The sequence below is a fragment of the Mustelus asterias genome, chromosome 5, assembly GCF_964213995.1.
Source record: "Mustelus asterias chromosome 5, sMusAst1.hap1.1, whole genome shotgun sequence".
Lineage (NCBI taxonomy): Eukaryota > Metazoa > Chordata > Chondrichthyes > Carcharhiniformes > Triakidae > Mustelus > Mustelus asterias.
Window position 1 is genome coordinate 29,709,737 of NC_135805.1, and position 18,104 is coordinate 29,727,840.

At 43.6% G+C, this 18,104-nt stretch overlaps 1 protein-coding gene across 8 annotated transcripts in view; it reads left to right on the top strand.

The window, feature by feature from the left end:
• The window catches only part of cdk19 (cyclin dependent kinase 19), a 329,688-nt gene that overhangs the window by 130,832 nt on the left and 180,752 nt on the right, over positions 1–18,104 (top strand). For all 8 annotated transcript variants that reach the window (XR_013497746.1, XR_013497744.1, XR_013497747.1 and 5 more), the window contains 3 exons: positions 217–286; positions 2,225–2,297; positions 9,317–9,414. Coding sequence is in view for 4 of the 8 variants with exons in the window: in XM_078212346.1 (XP_078068472.1) it covers positions 217–286; positions 2,225–2,297; positions 9,317–9,414 (241 nt within the window). In the remaining 4 variants the exon portion in view is untranslated. The remainder of the gene's footprint in view (positions 1–216; positions 287–2,224; positions 2,298–9,316; positions 9,415–18,104) is intronic.

The window sequence follows — 18,104 nt, forward strand, 5'->3', positions numbered from 1 at the left end:
AAAAGGGATAATATATTTTGTAGATATTATAGCTGGAATTTTCTAGCCGTTCATGACCCGCCGCCGCTGCAATCGAATTGGGGGAATTTGGCGCTCAACAAAATCTCCATTCACTGTAGCGGGACCAGAAAATCCGCTGGCGTGAATGACCGGAAAATTCCACCCTATATGTATTTGTTCTTGGCACATATTGCATAACTGTTCTTTTTTTGCAAGATAAAGACTGGGAAGATATCCGTAAGATGCCTGAATATCCAACTTTGCAGAAAGACTTCAGGAGAACAACGTAAGTTCTGAAGTCCCTACCAGTGTCTGATTCTGCTGTCTGGGATCGATATTGTATCAGAATGATGTACTGAAGGTTTGTTCACAAAGGGTTTCTGACTTTCTTCAGTGGGAAGCCATGGAACTCTGTTTCTCATATATGAAAACCCAGAATACTATTCAAAACTGACTGCTAAAATATGTTAGTATTCCTCTGCCATCCTGAGGAAATTACAATTGCTTTTCCTCATCGGCAATTTATTTCTCAATGCGGGAAATGCCCATTTTGTAACAAGTTAGCATTATTCAGCACTTTCCTATCCAGTGGCACTAGGTAACAAACACTCCCATTTTGTTTTTAACGTACAGTCAGTAATGTCACAGGACTCCGACACTACTATCAATAACTATCTCCTTATATGTGCTCAAACAAGCATGCAATCAATGCTGTGCTGTCTGCATTTACTTCACCTTAAACTTATGCAACTAACAGTTATGATGCTAGACTAGCTATGCTTGGCACGTTGTGAAACTGTATTCAGTAAATCTTCTAATATGTCAACTAGCACCAGAGAAAATGACCACGCAACGCATGGCCATGATTTAGCGGCAGTGCCAGCTGCAGATACAAACCCTATAATGGCCACTAAATCTCACATAAGGTCAAAAATAGGATTTGCACAGTGAGAATCCCGAGGGGTTCACAAAGTCCCCACCCCCCCACTGATGACGCAATCAGGTTTATGCGTGAACCCTATCAGCATATTTTATAATAAATTTAGATATGATTAGCAGGCTTAATGCCACTACTTCTGCCCTCACCATATGTTCCCACCATCTCCCTCGCCCCTCCCCCCCAGCCTGATGTCATGCAGGTGCAGATCACTACTGATTTTCAAAAACAGTGAAACATAGTCCCTGGGCAGTGCAGGGCCTATTGTGGGGGCTCTCTCTGTGTGTGTGTGAGTTGGTAGGGGTGGGAGGGGGGGCGGGGGTGGTGTGGAGGGAGTGGCGAGGGACTGGTGGCCCTGTGCTTGTGAAGGGGGATGCGGCGCTCTGATCCTGGACGGGGTCTCACCCTGATGCTGTGGGGCCAAGTCGTCCCTTATGTCTGTGTGGGAGTGGGGGTGGGGGGAGAGAGTACCTGATGCTAGGGTTGGGGGTGAAGGTTGAGTCACCCTGATGTTTGCGTGATGAGATGGGGGGGTGGGATGCCCTGATATTCGTATGTAGGGTGCCTTGATGCTTGGGGGGTGATGTCCTGATGTCCATTGGGGTTGCAGCCTTTAATTTAACTTTGAGATCGAGGCACCCTTCTCAGAATCCTTTGGAGAAGGGAATGCACTTATCCAGCCTGGTATAAATGTAACTGTAGTCACACAAAGAACTGTCCTATAAAACAAATTGCTGTCGCAGCTACACCTTCTCAAGATATCTAGGAACGGGCGATAAGTCGAGTCTCCTACATCACCCTCATTGTGAGAACAACATTTTTTCATTTCTGTCTCTCCTTCCTTGTCACAAAGAAGAATATCAAACTCAGCCTCTCATACCATAAGTTTTCCAAGCTTTTTAAAATTTCTTCATGATCAAAGTCATTTTGATCCATTTTCATCAGAACTATTGTAATGGGAGTTAAAACAAGTAAATCAATCAGAGAAGACGTTTGTGTATTATTTTATTTTTTCTTCCTTTCCTTTGGTCCCCCAGGCCACACACAATACCTTGAATGAGAGGGAGGGCAGGCATTTGTGGCTCTTAAACAACTGATAGATGTGTGAGTGTGCACCACATTTGTAGTTTGCTAGTTTTTGGTTATGTCACTCACATGGTGAAGTAAACAATGCAATTAAATTATTATTTTCTTAATAAATTGTCTTCACTAAATATTGCCTTGTTTTGTCCAGTTGGAACTAAATAGGCAAAGAAGCCTAACTTGTTGATCTTCTCTTGTATTCAGCTATGCTAACAGCAGCCTCATTAAATACATGGAGAAACACAAAGTCAAGCCTGACAGTAAAGTATTTCTTCTGGTGAGTTTCTCCTACAAGCTTTTCCAAATAATTGCTCGAAAGGATCTTTGTTATGATTGATAAATGGTAGAGCCTCATGGAAGTTCATTCTTTAATAAAAGTTTCATTTATATCAGGATTAGGAAATGTCCAAAGAGATTGGGGGAACCCAAAATTCCTGAATAGCTGGCAGAATAGAAGTTCAATTCCCACAATGAGGGAGAAATTAGAGTATGAGAGAAAGAAAGCTAGAAATATAAAAACAGATAGTAAGAGTTTCTACCAGAATTTAAAAGATAAAATGAATGTTGGTCTGGTACAGAGTGAAACTGAGGAACCAATAATGGAAAATAAGGAAATGGCCGAAGAATTGAACATTTTGCATCTGTCTTCACTATATAGGATACAAGTAACATCCCATAAATAAGTATCCATCAAGAAGTGAAAGGGAGGGAGAAGCTTAACACAATTACAATCACTGGGGAAAAAAGTACTGAGGAAATTATTCAAACTAAAAGCTGACAAATCCCTAGGTCCTTTTTTGTATATTCCTTTGTGGGACATGGGCGTTGCTGGTTGGCCAGCATTTGTTGCCCATCCCTATTTGCCTTTGAAACTGATTGACTTGCTAGGCCATTTCAGCCTGATGGACTTCATCCTAGTGTCTTAAAAGAAGTAGCTGCTGAAATAGTAGATGCATTATTTTTAAATTTTCCAAAATTCCCTAGCTTCTGGAAAGATCCTATCAAATTGGAAACAGCAAATGTAACTCCTATATTCAAGATAGGAGAGAGACATAAAGCAGGAGAGATGGTGGCATAGTGGTAGCAATTAGGGATGGGCAACAACTGCTGGCCTGGCCTACAATGCCCATGTCCCATGGAAGAATAAATCTTAAAAAAGGAAACTATTGACCAGTTAACATAGGTAAAATGCTGGTATCTATTATTAAGGAGGTTATAGTGGGGCACTTATAAAATTTTAATGCTATCAGGCAAAATTTTGTGAAAGGGGAATCATGTTTGACTAATTGATTAGACTTCTTTGAGGAAGTAACAAGCAATGTGAATAAAGGAGAACCTGTGAATGTGGTGTACTTGGATTTCCAGAAGATATTTGACGAGGTGCCAATTCAAAGGTTACGACACAAAGTAGGAACTCATGGTGTCGGAAGTAACATATCACCATGGGTCATTTTCAGGTTGGCAAGACGTAACAAGTGAAATGTCACAGGGATCAGTGCTGGAGCATCAACCATTATGATCTATGTTAATGAACTGGATGAAGAGACTGTATTGTAGCCAAATTTGATGACAAAAAAAATATAGGTAGGAAAGCAAGTTGTGAGAAGGATACAAAGATTCCACAAAGTGACAAAGATAGATTAAGTTGGTGGGCAAATGTTTGGCAGATGGAGTCTAATGTGGGAAGAAATGGGGTTGTCTGCTTTGGCAGGAAGAAAAACAGAATATTATTTAAATGGACAGAGGGATATGGGTATCTTTGTTCATGGAACATAAGTTAGCATGCCAGTGCTGCAGGTAATGAGGAAGGCAATGGAATATGGTTCTGTTTTGCAAGGGGGCTGGTTTATACCTACCTAGAGCACTTTTCACAGTTTTGGTCTCCTTCCTGCAGAAGGAATATACTTTGATTGGAAATGGCTCAGAGAAGGTTCAGTGGATTAATTTCTGGTCTGAAGGGGTAATCTTATGAAGGAAAGTTGGGCCTATGCTCATTTGAGTTTAAAAGAATGAGAGATGACCTGAATGAATCATTTAAGATTCTAAGGGGCTTGACAGGGTGGGTAACTTCATGGGAAAATCTAGAACTGGGGAAACAATTTTAAAATAAGGGATCTCCCATTTAAAAAGGAGTTGAGGAGAAATTTCTTCTCTCAGATAGTTGTTAGTGTTTGGATTTCTCTACCCCAGAGAGCAGAACCTCTTCCCATTTGTCTCGTGTGAGAACCCCCATATGTTGCTCTGAAGGATATGTTTCTGTAGAGACATCCTGGGGGCAATTCTCCCATTCCAACCCACCAATTTTTTGGCGGGTCAAGCCGGGAGATTCACGCATGCATCGGTGACGGAAATCCGGCATGGTCGAGACCACACAGGAAACCGGCGGGACCAACAGATAAGTACTTTAATTCTTATTTTAATGTCATTTAAATGTAATTATCAGGCCCGGGACTGAATTCTCCAGATCTGATAGCATCTCCCACCCTGCCAGTACAAATTCACTCCAGCGGGGTTTAGAGTAGCTCCCCACTTTTGGGGAACTAATGGGAGACCCCGCTGGAGTGAAGGGCCCCCCCAGGGGTTGGGCAGCAGGGTGGCAGTGCCTGGCAGTGTCAGCCTGTACTCCCTGGCACCGCCCAAGAGGCAAAGTGCCGCCCAGGGGGCACCTTGGCACTGCCCACTGGGCATGGGACAGTGCCAAGGGGCTGGGGCCTGGGGCAGTGGCAAGGGGGTGGGGCTAGGGAGCGGGTCAGCTGGGGTAGGGCCTAGGGGGCATTTGGTGGGGGTGAGGGGTCCTGCTGCCACTCTGCAGACCCCTCACCCCCACCAAAGGCTGGAGGGAGGCCAGCGATCGGGGTGGTTTGTGGGGGAGAGAGGTCTGCCCCCCCTGGTTGGAGGGGGGGATCGTCACTGCTTGGGGTGGGGGATGGGGGCTCGAGATCGGGGCACTCGGATGCGTGGGGTGGGGGTTGGGGGGAGGTGCAGTGGCAGCACTTTGAGGGCCCCGGGCTGGCCAGCGATTGAGCTGGCCAGCAAACTGCAGGCACAGATCAGGGCCACTACGCATGCACAGAGTTCTGGAACTGACAGACTCCGGTATGAATACCCGCCTTTGAGCTTTTAATGATATTCACGATTCTGACCCTGCAATGCAGTGTGGCAGATTCGAGTCTGAACTCCCACTGAAAAAACAATCGTGATTTACACCAGTTTTCCCGCAAATTCAGCATTTTGAACTTTTTTGGGAGAATCGCCCCCTCCCCATTTCTGAATTTCATCTGATCACCTCTCCCTGGAATTCTATCCCACCCCTTTCACGCCAGCACTTGACCCCAAGCCCTGAATAAATTGATCATGTGTGGTGGATCCACAATTCAGGTAATGTGTAGGAGAAGGTTTAATGGGCAGGTCGAACTGCCCTTTCTGCTTCCACATTTTTCAATATAATTGTTTCCAGTTTGTGACCTAGCGATTCCTACTTACAAACAGGAACTCGCTGTTAAGGTAGTTTTGAATAACTTCAAAGATGCGAGAATTTGATTGTCAGTACTTCCGGAGACAATGCTTCCATATCCGTGTGAATTGTAAAATACATTTTATCTTTTCTGGTGAGAGAATTATTTAACTTGATGCAATGGGTACAAGTTTAAATTTCACTACATTCTAACTGACTGCTATAAATTAAGAATGAAGAATTGTTATAAATCAGAATTAGGAAAATGTGCCCAACTAAAAAAACAAGGGAACTGATTGGTTAGCATGCTCTTTTATCTTTGACAGCCATTCTTTTTGGCAAATCAATTAAGCTAAATTAAACAAACTGAGAGACAAAGCAAGAAGGGCAGCCCCTTAAAGGAGAACCACCTGAAACAAAAACAATGCTAAATTAAACTTAAAACATCAAATCAAAAGGTGATTGAAAGGGTTAAAAACACACTCTGATTGCTGCGATCCCCAATAGGTACAGAAGGCCTCAGTGGTGCCCATGGACACCCCATGCTCCTTCTCCAGGGACGCCTGGCCATGAATTGGCCGCAGTAGAGGGGAAGCCCTCAGTTGCCCGCTGCCTGGATCTGTTGATGGCCCAGGAGCAGGTTCACAAGGAGGTCCTCCTCCTTCCCAGTCCCCTTCGACACCAGGTGCCCGTGGATCAGGAGTTCAAAGGAGTTCAAAGGGCGGCACGGTGGCACAGTGGTTAGCACAGCTGCCTCGATGTGGGTTCGATCCCATCTTGGGTCACTGTCTGTGTGGAGTTTGCACATTCTCCCCATGTCTGTGTGGGTTTCCTCCAGGTGCTCTGGTTTCCTTCCACAGAGTAAGAGTTTAACAAACACCAGGTTAAAGTCCAACAGGTTTATTTGGTAGCAAATACCATTAGCTTTGGGAGCGCTGCTCCTTCGTCAGATGGAGTGGAAATGCACATTTCCACTCCATCTGACGAAGGAGCAGTTCTCCCAAAGCTAATGGTATTTGCTACCAAATAAACCTGTTGGACTTTAACCTGGTGTTGTTAAAACTCTTACTGTGTTCACCCCAGTCCAACGCCGGCATCTCCACATCATTTCTTCCACAGGCCAAAAATGTGTGGGTTAGGTGGATTGGCCATGCTAAATTGCCCCTTAGTGTCAGGGGGACCAGGTAGGGTAAATGCTTGGTGTTATGGGGATAGGGCCCTGGGTGGGATTATGGCCAGTGCAGTCTCGATGGGCCGAATGGCCTCCTTCTGCACTGTAGGGATTTTATGATCTTCTATGGTCTGTTTGCCAATTACAGGGGACCTAAGTGAAACTAATCTAGGTTTGCGTAAGGAGCACCTGTCCAAAAACATCAGTCTGTTGAATTGGCAGGCATTGAGAGAGACACAATTATATGATTTGAGTTGTAAGAGCCCTAACAATTATGGTAGAAGGGCAACCATTTTAGAGTTCTGGTTGAAGGAATAGTTCTATGCTCCGGTTGCCCCTTAGTGTAATTGTTCTGAATTTGAATTCAGCAATTATGGTGAAGAAATTTGTTTGCATGAAGTAGAGCTACGTAGACCTAGGTCAGATCCCCAGAGGAAAACAGTATTATCGGTCATTATGGGCCTGCATGGCTTTCTTCATTAATATAGAAACATAGAAAATAAGAGTAGGAGTATGTCATTCTGCCATTCAAGCCTGCTCCACCATTCAATATGATCATGGCTGATCCTCTATCTCAACGCCATACCCCAGCACTCTCCCTATTTTCCTTGACGCCTTTCGAGTCTAGCAATCCATCTATTTCCTTCTTCAGTCACTTGGCCTCCACAGCCTTCTGTTGTAGAGAATTTCACAGGTTTACCAGCTTCTGAGTGAAGAAGTTTCTCCTCATCTCAGTCCTAAATGACCTACCCCATATCCTGGGACTGTAGCCCCTTGTTCCAAACCCTCCTGCCAGAGGAAGCAATAACCCTGCATTCAGTCTGTCCAGCCTTGTCAGAATTTTATATGTACCAAAGAGATCCTCTCTCATCCTTCTAAACACCAGTGGATAAGGCCTAATCAATATAATTGAAGAAAGCCCCGCGTGAATGTACTTGCACAACCTAAGGGATCCAGTATGGTTTGTGCAGTGCCTCGAGGAGTGGAGTGGCACTATACAAATGAGTTACTTGCCTTACAAGATTTAATAAAATACTTTAAAAAAATTTACCATGAGGCTTCTGTTCCCAAAACAGCACATTTATGGCGATTTGAAAATTATATACAAAAGTATCATATTTTGTAACTTGACTTATGCTTTGTGAAAACAGTGAACAGTTAATGTGTTAATTTTTGGAAGAGAAAATTACTCTGTACCTTATGGATAACCTGCCTGCTTTAGGATTACAGAATCAGCCTAGAATGTTAACCCTAGCTTCTTATCACCATAGATGCTGCATGACCTGCCGGGTGCTTTCACCATTTTCCTTTCAATATTTCCAGCATAAGCAGTATTTTGCTCCCCCATCGTTCAACTTCCACTTTGTTTCAACCTGGATGTTACATTAGTTATGATAATTGATGATTTAGAATTGGTGCATGTAATCCGGTTTCCCAGCACAATTATTATACAGTTCTAGCTGTAGCTCACTTAAGCGATAAGCGGTTACATGTCGAAGTTCCACTCCACTGGAAGCAAACATGAATCATAAAATATGGCATGCAGGCTTTTGTAGCTTTTCAGTGAAGAAAAATACTACAATTATCAAAACAGTGCTGGTGACAAACACAGCTGTTCTTGTATGTACACATTTATTTAAATAAGGCCCATACTGGAACTAGCAGGATCTTGTTGACAGTACATTGGCTCCTAACTTTCAAATGGCAGTCTTATCTGCCAAAAGAAAAACGGCTATTATTTGCCGAAAATGTTTCTTCTTATTAATATATGGCTGTAAAATAACAAACAAAGAAATATGACAGCAAGGGGACAGAAATCTGCCTTACCTTGTGTACCCCAATGATTTTTCTCATTGACCTGTTAGAGTTTCGGGAATCCCTGTTTAGAAATCACAAGACTTGTCACATTTTAATGAGCAGCACTTACAAGGATGCATATATTTCCCAATTTCTGATGTCCAAAGAAGCTGGTGGTGGCCTTCATGAACTTCTCTTGGATAGGTTGCTGTGTACAAGAACTAAATAGGCACAGTTTAACAAAGGTTTAGTTAATCGAGTACAAGTGTTTTGGTTGAGTTCCTAATCTTTAGAAACAGTTTAGCCCAATTTAGCAACCGAAAATCTGTATCCTCTTGATTAATAGAACATAAGAACATAAGAAATAGGAGCAGGAGTAGGCCATCTAGCCCCTCGAGCCTGCCCCGCCATTCAATAAGATCATGGCTGATCTGACGTGGATCAGTACCACCTACCCGCCTGATCCCCATAACCCTTAATTCCCTTACCGATCAGGAATCCATCCATCCGCGCTTTAAACATATTCAGCGAGGTAGCCTCCACCAGCTCAGTGGGCAGAGAATTCCAGAGATTCACCACCCTCTGGGAGAAGAAGTTCCTCCTCAACTCTGTCTTAAACCGACCCCCCTTTATTTTGAGGCTGTGTCCTCTAGTTTTAACTTCCTTACTAAGTGGAAAGAATCTCTCCGCCTCCACCCTATCCAGCCCCCGCATTATCTTATAAGTCTCCATAAGATCCCCCCTCATACAAAACCATTATTTTGAGCCTTGAACATAATTGCTTTAAATTTCACCTTTTCTGTGCTAGCATGTGAAATCCTATTCTGGTGTTGCACAGACCTCATTACTAATGCTTACCTGATTTTTATTTCAGCTACAAAAACTCCTGACTATGGATCCAACGAAAAGGATCACTTCGGAGCAAGCTCTACAGGATCCATACTTCTTGGAAGAACCTTTACCAACTACAGAGTAGGTTTATCTCTTGACTTTATTCAAAAGGTGCTGATATTTGTTGTTTTCAGGCTTGATGTAACTAACATCAACTGAAAACTGTTAATAACTGTTATTAGTTATTCTGAGACTATTGTGAGGAATATTAAATCTTCATAGTTCCAATGCAGCGTTATGGTAAAGTCTTTGGGACGTCAGTTCTGTAGACTAGAATCATATAGCACAGAAGGAGGCCATTCAGCCCATCATGCTTGTGCAGAATGGCATATTTGCTTCCACCCTGGTACACAAGTGAGGAACAGTGAGGGAAAATCAGAGAGTTGCTGCTGACCTGTTTTTATGTGCTTTCTAGTGGCCTTTCCAGGAGCAGATGAACAAACAGAAAAGCTCTGTGGATGGGGGTTTGGAAGGGGAAAATAGTTAGAGTTCTTGCCCATATATTCTCTCAATAACTTCTGCACATATAGATAACTGACTGGCGAAGATGTGATCAGGCACGGCTATGGGAATAATATGGTTGAAAACCTCTCACTGCACTTATCATCAAGGTTCATATAATAATAGTTACTTAAGCAAAGTACTGAGTGGTGCCTGATGAGTGTGGGATTATACCCAAATAATGAGTTAACACCTTCAGTGAGGCAAGGCTGCAGAACTACTTTTGTTTTTTTGGAAAAATTAAATTCAGTGTTGTCAATTATTCAGACTGAATGTGACCAGAATGTTAGGATATGTGGGAAATAACCATATCAAAACATAGATAATCGTATATTAACAGCAACAGAGCTGCATTCCACACGTCCATTAAATTGCAAAATTTTGAACTGCATTTGCACAATATCCATCTTCCTTTTTGTGCATTTACTACCTAGATTAGCTTTGCATTGATATCAGTAAGGAGCCAATTTTGTGGTATTTTACCTGATCTCTACCCAATATCCCAGCTTCCACTTTGCACACGGACAAAACTAAAATGAATAGTGCTCATGTAGGTGAATTATGTGAACCAGGGAAATCTGAATTTGCCATCTGCTCTGGATATTTTCTCATCTCTTTTAAAATGCTGCACATTGATGGGAGAGAATGCAGCTCTTATTATTGACCCAGTACTAAGGCTTGCTTCTTTGACCCATCTCTGGTAGGTTAAATATCTTTTCCTTTTCTTTCTCCAGGTCTTATTCATCATTCAGGCAGACCAATAAATCATTATAATAGTAACTAGATAATAATAATATCCTCTTGCCGCTCAATAGCCTGTTCTAAGATTGGGGGCGAATGGGATCAAGGTTATGGGGAGATCAAGGGGAATGAAGTCTCAGGAGGCAGGATTGAAACCCTTTGTTGAGGCCTGAGTTGGTGCAACTTTTGGAGAGAATTCCAAGGCAAGATCTTCGAAGGTGAAGACTGGAATCGCTCGTGAAAGTGATAGAGTTTCAATGAGATTGGTTGACCAACAGTATTTATTCACATCCAGGGGGTTGTTGAGAAATCCATGGACTCTGTCTTGGTCACATTTGCTATTTGGTGTGCAGCGTGGTGTGTTTGACTACAGTTTTGCCTGTATTGGGTCCTAACCTAATCTTACTAAACCTTGGGTGTCTCGTCTAGGATCATATCACCAGTACATCTTTCAACAACTGTGTCATTTGACAGATTACATCATATCATGGCAGATGGAGTTTAATCCGGACAAATGTGAGGTAATGCATTTTGGAAGGTCTAGTACAGATGGGAAATATACAGTAAATGGCAGAACCCTTAAGAGTATTGATAGGGAGAGGGATCTGGGTATACAGGCACACAGGTCATTGAAAGTGGCAACGTAGGTGCAGAAGATAGTCAAGAAGGCATATGGCATGTTTGCCTTCATCAGTTGGGGCATGGAGTTTAAAAATTGGCAAGTCATGTTGCAGCTTTATAGAACTTGGCCGTACTTGTCATATAGTGTTCAATTCTGGTCGCCACACTACCAGAAGGATGTGGAGGCTTTGGAGAGGGCACAGAAAAGATTTACCAGGATGTTGCCTGGAATGGAGGACATTAGCTATGAGGAGAGGTTGTAGAAACTTGGTTTGTTCTCACTGGAACGTTGGAGGTTGAGGGGCGAGCTGATAGAAGTCTACAAGATTATGAGGAGCATGGACAGAGTGGATAGTCATAAGCTTTTTTCCAGGGTGGAAGAGTCAATTACTAGGGGGCATTGGTTTAAGAGTTGAGGGGTAAGGTTTAAAGGAGATGTACAAGACCAGTTTTTTTATACAGAGGGTGGTGGGTGCCTGGAACTCGCTGCCGGGGGAGGTATTGGAAACAGATATGATAGTGATTTTTAAGGGGCGTCTTGACAAATACACGAATAGGATGGGAATAGAGGGATATGGTCCCTGGAAAGGTAGGGTGTTTTAGTTCAGATGGGCAGCATGGTAGGTGCTGGCTTGGAGGGCTGAAGGGCCTGTTCCTGTGCTGTAATTTTCTTTGTTTTTTAATGATATATGCAGATTATAGACGTAACGACTTAAAGACAAATTACAGCATCTGGCACTCTTCCCTGTCCCCCTTTCCTTAGTACTGCGGGTCCTTCTATCATGCAAATATAAGAGGAAAACTAGTGAGGTTTCAATTGAACCTCAGACTGCCCCTTTTCCATGAAATGTCACAATGTCCACCTGTGCCTCTAACCCATGCTCTCATGAAAGGTGGTTGATATGGTTGCCCTCAATTTAACATTGGAGCCTTGTGAGGGACCTAAAATGGGACCGAGAGGGCCATAAAGAGATTATGCCTCCCTTGCTGGGCATCAACCAACACAGCTACAGCTGCTGGGTTTCTCACAATATGTGGGAAGTATAGGCAGTGAAAAGGATACCACTGGATTTTACATGTTCCCCTCCTTCAAACCAGCTGGCAGGGAAGCATAAAAACCAGCCCAATATTTATATCTTCAAAAAAGTAAGATTTTGTGTCTCATGCATGGTAAGGCTTAATTTATTTCTTAAAATTTTTGATTTGATTTGATTTCTTGGAGGAGAACTTGGTGGTGATGTTCCTATGTATCTGCTGTACTTGTCCTTCTAGGCAGTAGAGGTCACAGGTTTTCACATCTCATTTGCCTGGTGCTGCTGCTGGCGTGCTCTCCTGCACACTTCCTTGAATCAGGGTTCATGCTCCAACTTGATGGTAATGGTAGAGTGGGGGATATGTCCAGCAACGTGGCAGTGCCACACAACACAATGGAGGGTATCCTCAATGTGAAGCTGGAACAGCATCTCCATAGGGATTGTGCAGTGATTATTCCTATCAATACTGTCATAGACAGATGCATCTGCGGCAGTTAGATTGGTGAGGACAAGGTCAAGAAGGATTTCCCACTCACGTGCTGCAGACCCAGCATCCTTTAGGACTCAGACAGCTCTATCAGTAGTGGTGCTACCAAGCCACTCTTCATGATGGATGCTGAAGGCATGGAGCAGTACTAATTCATCAGCTGAGTGGGGGCAGGGGAGGTAATAAGCAGGAGGCTTCCTTATTTGACCCGACGCCATGGGCTCAGATTTCATGGGGTCCAGAGTCAATTTTGAGAACTTCCAGGGCAACTCCCTCTCTACTGTAAACCACTGTGTCATGACAATCGACATTGGTTTCATAGCTACCGAGACTAGCTTTATACTCCAGATTTATTAACTGAATTTAAATTCCATCAGCTGCCATGGTTGGATTTGAACCTGGGGTCGGGAATCGTGGGAAAATCCAACCCAACATGTTTCAGGTTGTTTAATTGCAAACTGTTCTAAATTTGACTGCTCAACCTGGAATAAAGCCTACTAGGCATTGTCCAGTTGGAGATGGTGGATCAATCCAAAATAATTGGATATTGTTCAGGGGTGGTGCCATTTCTTTTTTCACGACAAATGGGCTAAGTAGATTCCCACTTCTGTATTCTGTGTCATTAATGAGAGAGTGGCCTGGGTGATTTCCCCCCCATTTCCTTTTTTCTGCCTATAGTGCACGTTCTTCATCCAGTGCCTTTGAGCTTTGTCTACCATTGCGATTGGATTTTGTTTTTGAAAATGGGTATTCTTAGGTTGAATAGAATCAAGTCAGAATTGCCTATGGTAAATTTTTAATATAAATCAAAACTAAATCCCAAATAGTCAGGAATGGCATTATTTGTGTAACATGACCTGGTCAAATATGCAACAGTAAGTAGAACTGTACAGCATGGATTATTTTTTAATTGCAAAAAATATTGCTGTTGAAGTATACGACACCTCAGCTAGTCTCCAATTATGTGCTAAGATGCATTTGTAACCAGGGCAACAGATTGGAAATGGGAGAAATGGTGGAGACCTTGGAAACTGGACAATGCCCAGTAGGCTTTATTCCAGGTTGAGCAGTCAAATTTAGAACTGTTTGCAAGTGCATTACAAAGTTCTTTACTGTTAGTGCACACATGCATGTGTATGAATTAATGTTATCTCTTAATGTTAATCTACATGTCACTGAGGTGCAAGGCTCTTTTTAAAATAAAAAGTTCTTTGTTGAGCAAGATTTGCTGAGAAATTCTGACCAAGAAATACTGCGGTCCAACCTTTGGTACGTACACAATGAGCTGATCTCAGCCAGCTCAGCTGAGAAGGCAGAATACAATTGGCTACAGTATTCCCAAGTTAAAGAAGAGAAAAATAAGCATTTCCTGCTCCTGAATTGCAACCAAGGCTCAAATTCAGCACGTTTAAATGTCTAGTGAAGATATCACCAGGTTTCACTGCAATAATCCCGTCAGTTGAATTACAAACAGAAAATGCTGGAAATACCCAGTCGTCTAGCTGAGTTTATCTCTCATGTGCACACATGCATGTGTATGAATTAATGTTATCTCTTAATGTTTTGATGCTACATGTCACAGAGGTGCAAGGCTCTTTTTAAAATAAAAAGTTCTTTGTTGAGCAAGATTTGCTAAGGAGAGATAAACAGAGTGAATGTTTCAGGTCATGTCGTTTCATTAGGTCACGACCTGAAACATGTTGGGCTGGATTTTCCCGAGATTCCTGACCCCAGGTTCAAATCCAACTATAGAATTTAAATTCTGTTAATAAATCTGGAATATAAAGCTAGCCTCAGTAATGGGAGCCATGAAACCAATGTCGATTGTAGTTACACAGTGGTTTACAGTAGAGAGGGAATTGCTCTGGGGGAGTTCTCAAAATTGACTCTGGACCCCATGGCATCGGGTCAAATAAGGAAACCTCCTGCTCATTACCATCCCTGCCCCACTCAGCTGATGAATTAGTACTGCTCCATGCCTTCAGCGTCCATCATGAAGAGTGGCTTGGTAGCCCCACTACTGAACCGTGGTGCACCAAAAAAGTTTCTTTGTTGGTTAAAAAGAAAAAGGAGGCTTATGTTCGGATGAGACGTGAGCACTCGGGTAGTGCACTAGAAAGCTTTAGATTGGCTAAGAGGGAGTTGAAGAGCGAGCTTAGAAGGGCTAAAAGGGGACATGAGAAGACTTTGGCGGATAGGGTTAAAGAGAATCCTAAGGCGTTCTATAGGTATGTCAAGAACAGAAGGTTGGTTAGGGCAAGTTTAGGGCCAGTTATAGATGGCAGAGGGAAGTTATGTGTGGAACCGGAGGAGATTGGTGAAGCATTGAACCAATATTTCTCTTCGGTGTTCACGCAAGGGGACATGAATATAGCTGAGGAGGACACTGGGTTGCAAGGGAGTAGAATAGACAGTATTACAGTTGATAAGGAGGATGTGCAGGATATTCTGGAGGGTCTGAAAATAGATAAATCCCCTGGTCCGGATGGGATTTATCCAAGGATTCTCTGGGAGGCAAGAGAAGTGATTGCAGAGCCTCTGGCTCTGATCTTCAGGTCGTCGTTGGCCTCTGGTATAGTACCAGAAGATTGGAGGTTAGCGAATGTTGTCCCATTGTTTAAGAAGGGGAACAGAGACTTCCCCGGGAATTATAGACCGGTGAGTCTCACTTCTGTTGTCGGCAAGATGTTGGAAAAAATTATAAGGGATAGGATTTATAGTTATTTGGAGAGTAATGAATTGATAGGTGATAGTCAGCATGGTTTTGTGGCAGGTAGGTCGTGCCTTACTAACCTTATTGAGTTTTTTGAGAAAGTGACCAAGGAGGTGGATGGGGGCAAGGCAGTGGACGTGGTATATATGGATTTTAGTAAGGCGTTTGATAAGGTTCACCATGGTAGGCTTCTGCAGAAAATGCAGATGTATGGGATTGGGGGTGATCTAGGAAATTGGATCAGGAATTGGCTAGCGGATAGGAAACAGAGGGTGGTGGTTGATAGTAAATATTCATCATGGAGTGCGGTTACAAGTGGTGTACCTCAGGGATCTGTTTTGGGGCCACTGCTGTTTGTAATATTTATTAATGATCTGGATGAGGGTATAGTTGGGTGGATTAGCAAATTTGCTGATGACACCAAAGTCGGTGGTGTGGTAGACAGTGAGGAAGGGTGTCGTAGTTTGCAGGAAGACTTAGACAGGTTGCAAAGTTGGGCCGAGAGGTGGCGGATGGAGTTTAATGCGGAGAAGTGTGAGGTAATTCACTTTGGTAGGAATAACAGATGTGTTGAGTATAGGGCTAACGGGAGGACTTTGAATAGTGTGGAGGAGCAGAGGGATCTAGGTGTATGTGTGCATAGATCCCTGAAAGTTGGGAATCAAGTAGATAAGGTTGTTAAGAAGGCATATGGTGTCTTGGCGTTTATTGGTAGGGGGATTGAATTTAGGAGTCGTAGCGTTATGTTGCAACTGTACACAACTCTGGTGCGGCCGCACTTGGAGTACTGTGTGCAGTTCTGGTCCCCACATTACAGGAAGGATGTGGAGGCTTTGGAGAGGGTGCAGAGGAGGTTTACCAGGATGTTGCCTGGTATGGAGGGGAGATCCTATGAGGAGAGGCTGAGGGATTTGGGATTGTTTTCGCTGGAAAGGCGGCGGCTAAGAGGGGATCTTATTGAAACATATAAGATGATTAGAGGTTTAGATAGGGTGGATAGTGATAGCCTTTTTCCTCTGATGGAGAAATCCAGCACGAGGGGGCATGGCTTTAAATTGAGGGGGGGTAGTTATAGAACCGATGTCAGGGGTAGGTTCTTTACCCAGAGGGTGGTGAGGGATTGGAATGCCCTGCCAGCATCAGTAGTAAATGCGCCTAGTTTGGGGGCGTTTAAGAGATCCGTAGATAGGTTCATGGACGAAAAGAAATTGGTTTAGGTTGGAGGGTCACAGTTTTTTTTTTAACTGGTCGGTGCTACATCGTGGGCCGAAGGGCCTGTTCTGCGCTGTAATGTTCTATGTTCTATGTTCTATGATAGAGCTGTCTGAGTCCTAAAGGATGCTGGGTCTGCAGCACGTGAGTGGGAAATCCTTCTTGACCTTGTCCTCACCAATCTGTTGCATCTGTCTATGACAATAGTGATAGGAATAATCACTGCACAATCCCAATGGAGATGCCGTTCCAGCTTCACATTGAGGATACTGTTCATTGTATTGTGTGGCACTGCTACATTGCCAGGCATATCCCCCACTCTACCATTACCATCAAGTTGGAGCATGAACCCTGATTCAATGAAGGGCCCGATTTTACCACTTTCATTCTAAGTGCTGATTCTGGGCACAATTCAGATCCGACTTGGAAATCTGCTTTCAGGCGCCCCCATACGCACTTAGCCTGAAAAAAAATTGCGGGTCTGAATCGCGCTGTGGGCGGGGCTTAGCACGCCCGAAACGATCGGAGCTCTGAACTGGGCATGCGCAGTGAGGGAAAAAATTTGAAAATCGTGCCGCTGTCACACCGCTTCCGGTCCGTAAAAAGTGGATAAAACAGCCCGGGAGCGAAAAGCAGAATCGATGGCCCCCACAGACATCACCCGCACCCCCACAGCATAACTTTCCCCCTTATCCAACCACCACCACCACCACCACCCCCCCCCCCCCCCCCCCCGCCCCCCGCTACCGAGACCGATCACGACCCTCTGCCCCCTTTCCGCCCCCACCAATCGCCCGCAGAGGGCAGCGGACCCCCCGCCCCCCACCAGAGATCCATCTGGCCTCCCTCCTAGTATATTCCACATACTCACAGCCGAGCACTTTGACAGTTTCACTAATTATGTGCATGAGCCCTATTGTAGCAGTGGAATCCCAACTCTCTGCTGCCTGTACTTGCAAAATCCACTGAGGTACATATCCAGGCCTTTATTGAAGTTGTGTAATGAAACATGTAAGTGCGTGTACAAATAACCGTTGCTTGATTCAACAACCTTTGGAATTGTGTTTAGCAACAGCCAACTTGCAGTAAAGTCTAAGAGCTGCATTTCCAAGTTTAGAAGATAATTTGGAAAATGATAATAAGATAATTTCTACTGAGATTGCTGGTGTAGGGGAACAAAAACAACATTCATGGCAAGTGAAATATAATCGAAGAAGCATTTATAACAAGAATGATCAGAATTAGAAATGTGATGGGATAGAATTAAAACCAAAGATGTGCGGGTTAGGTTGATTGGCCATGCTAAAATTGCCTCTTAGTGTCCTGAGATGTGTAGGTTAGAGGGATTAGCAGGTAAATATGTGGGGGTGGGGCCTGGGTGGGATTGTGGTCGGTGCAGACTCGATGGGCCAAATGGCCTCTTTCTGCACTGTGGGGTTTCTATGATTTCTATGAATTAAGT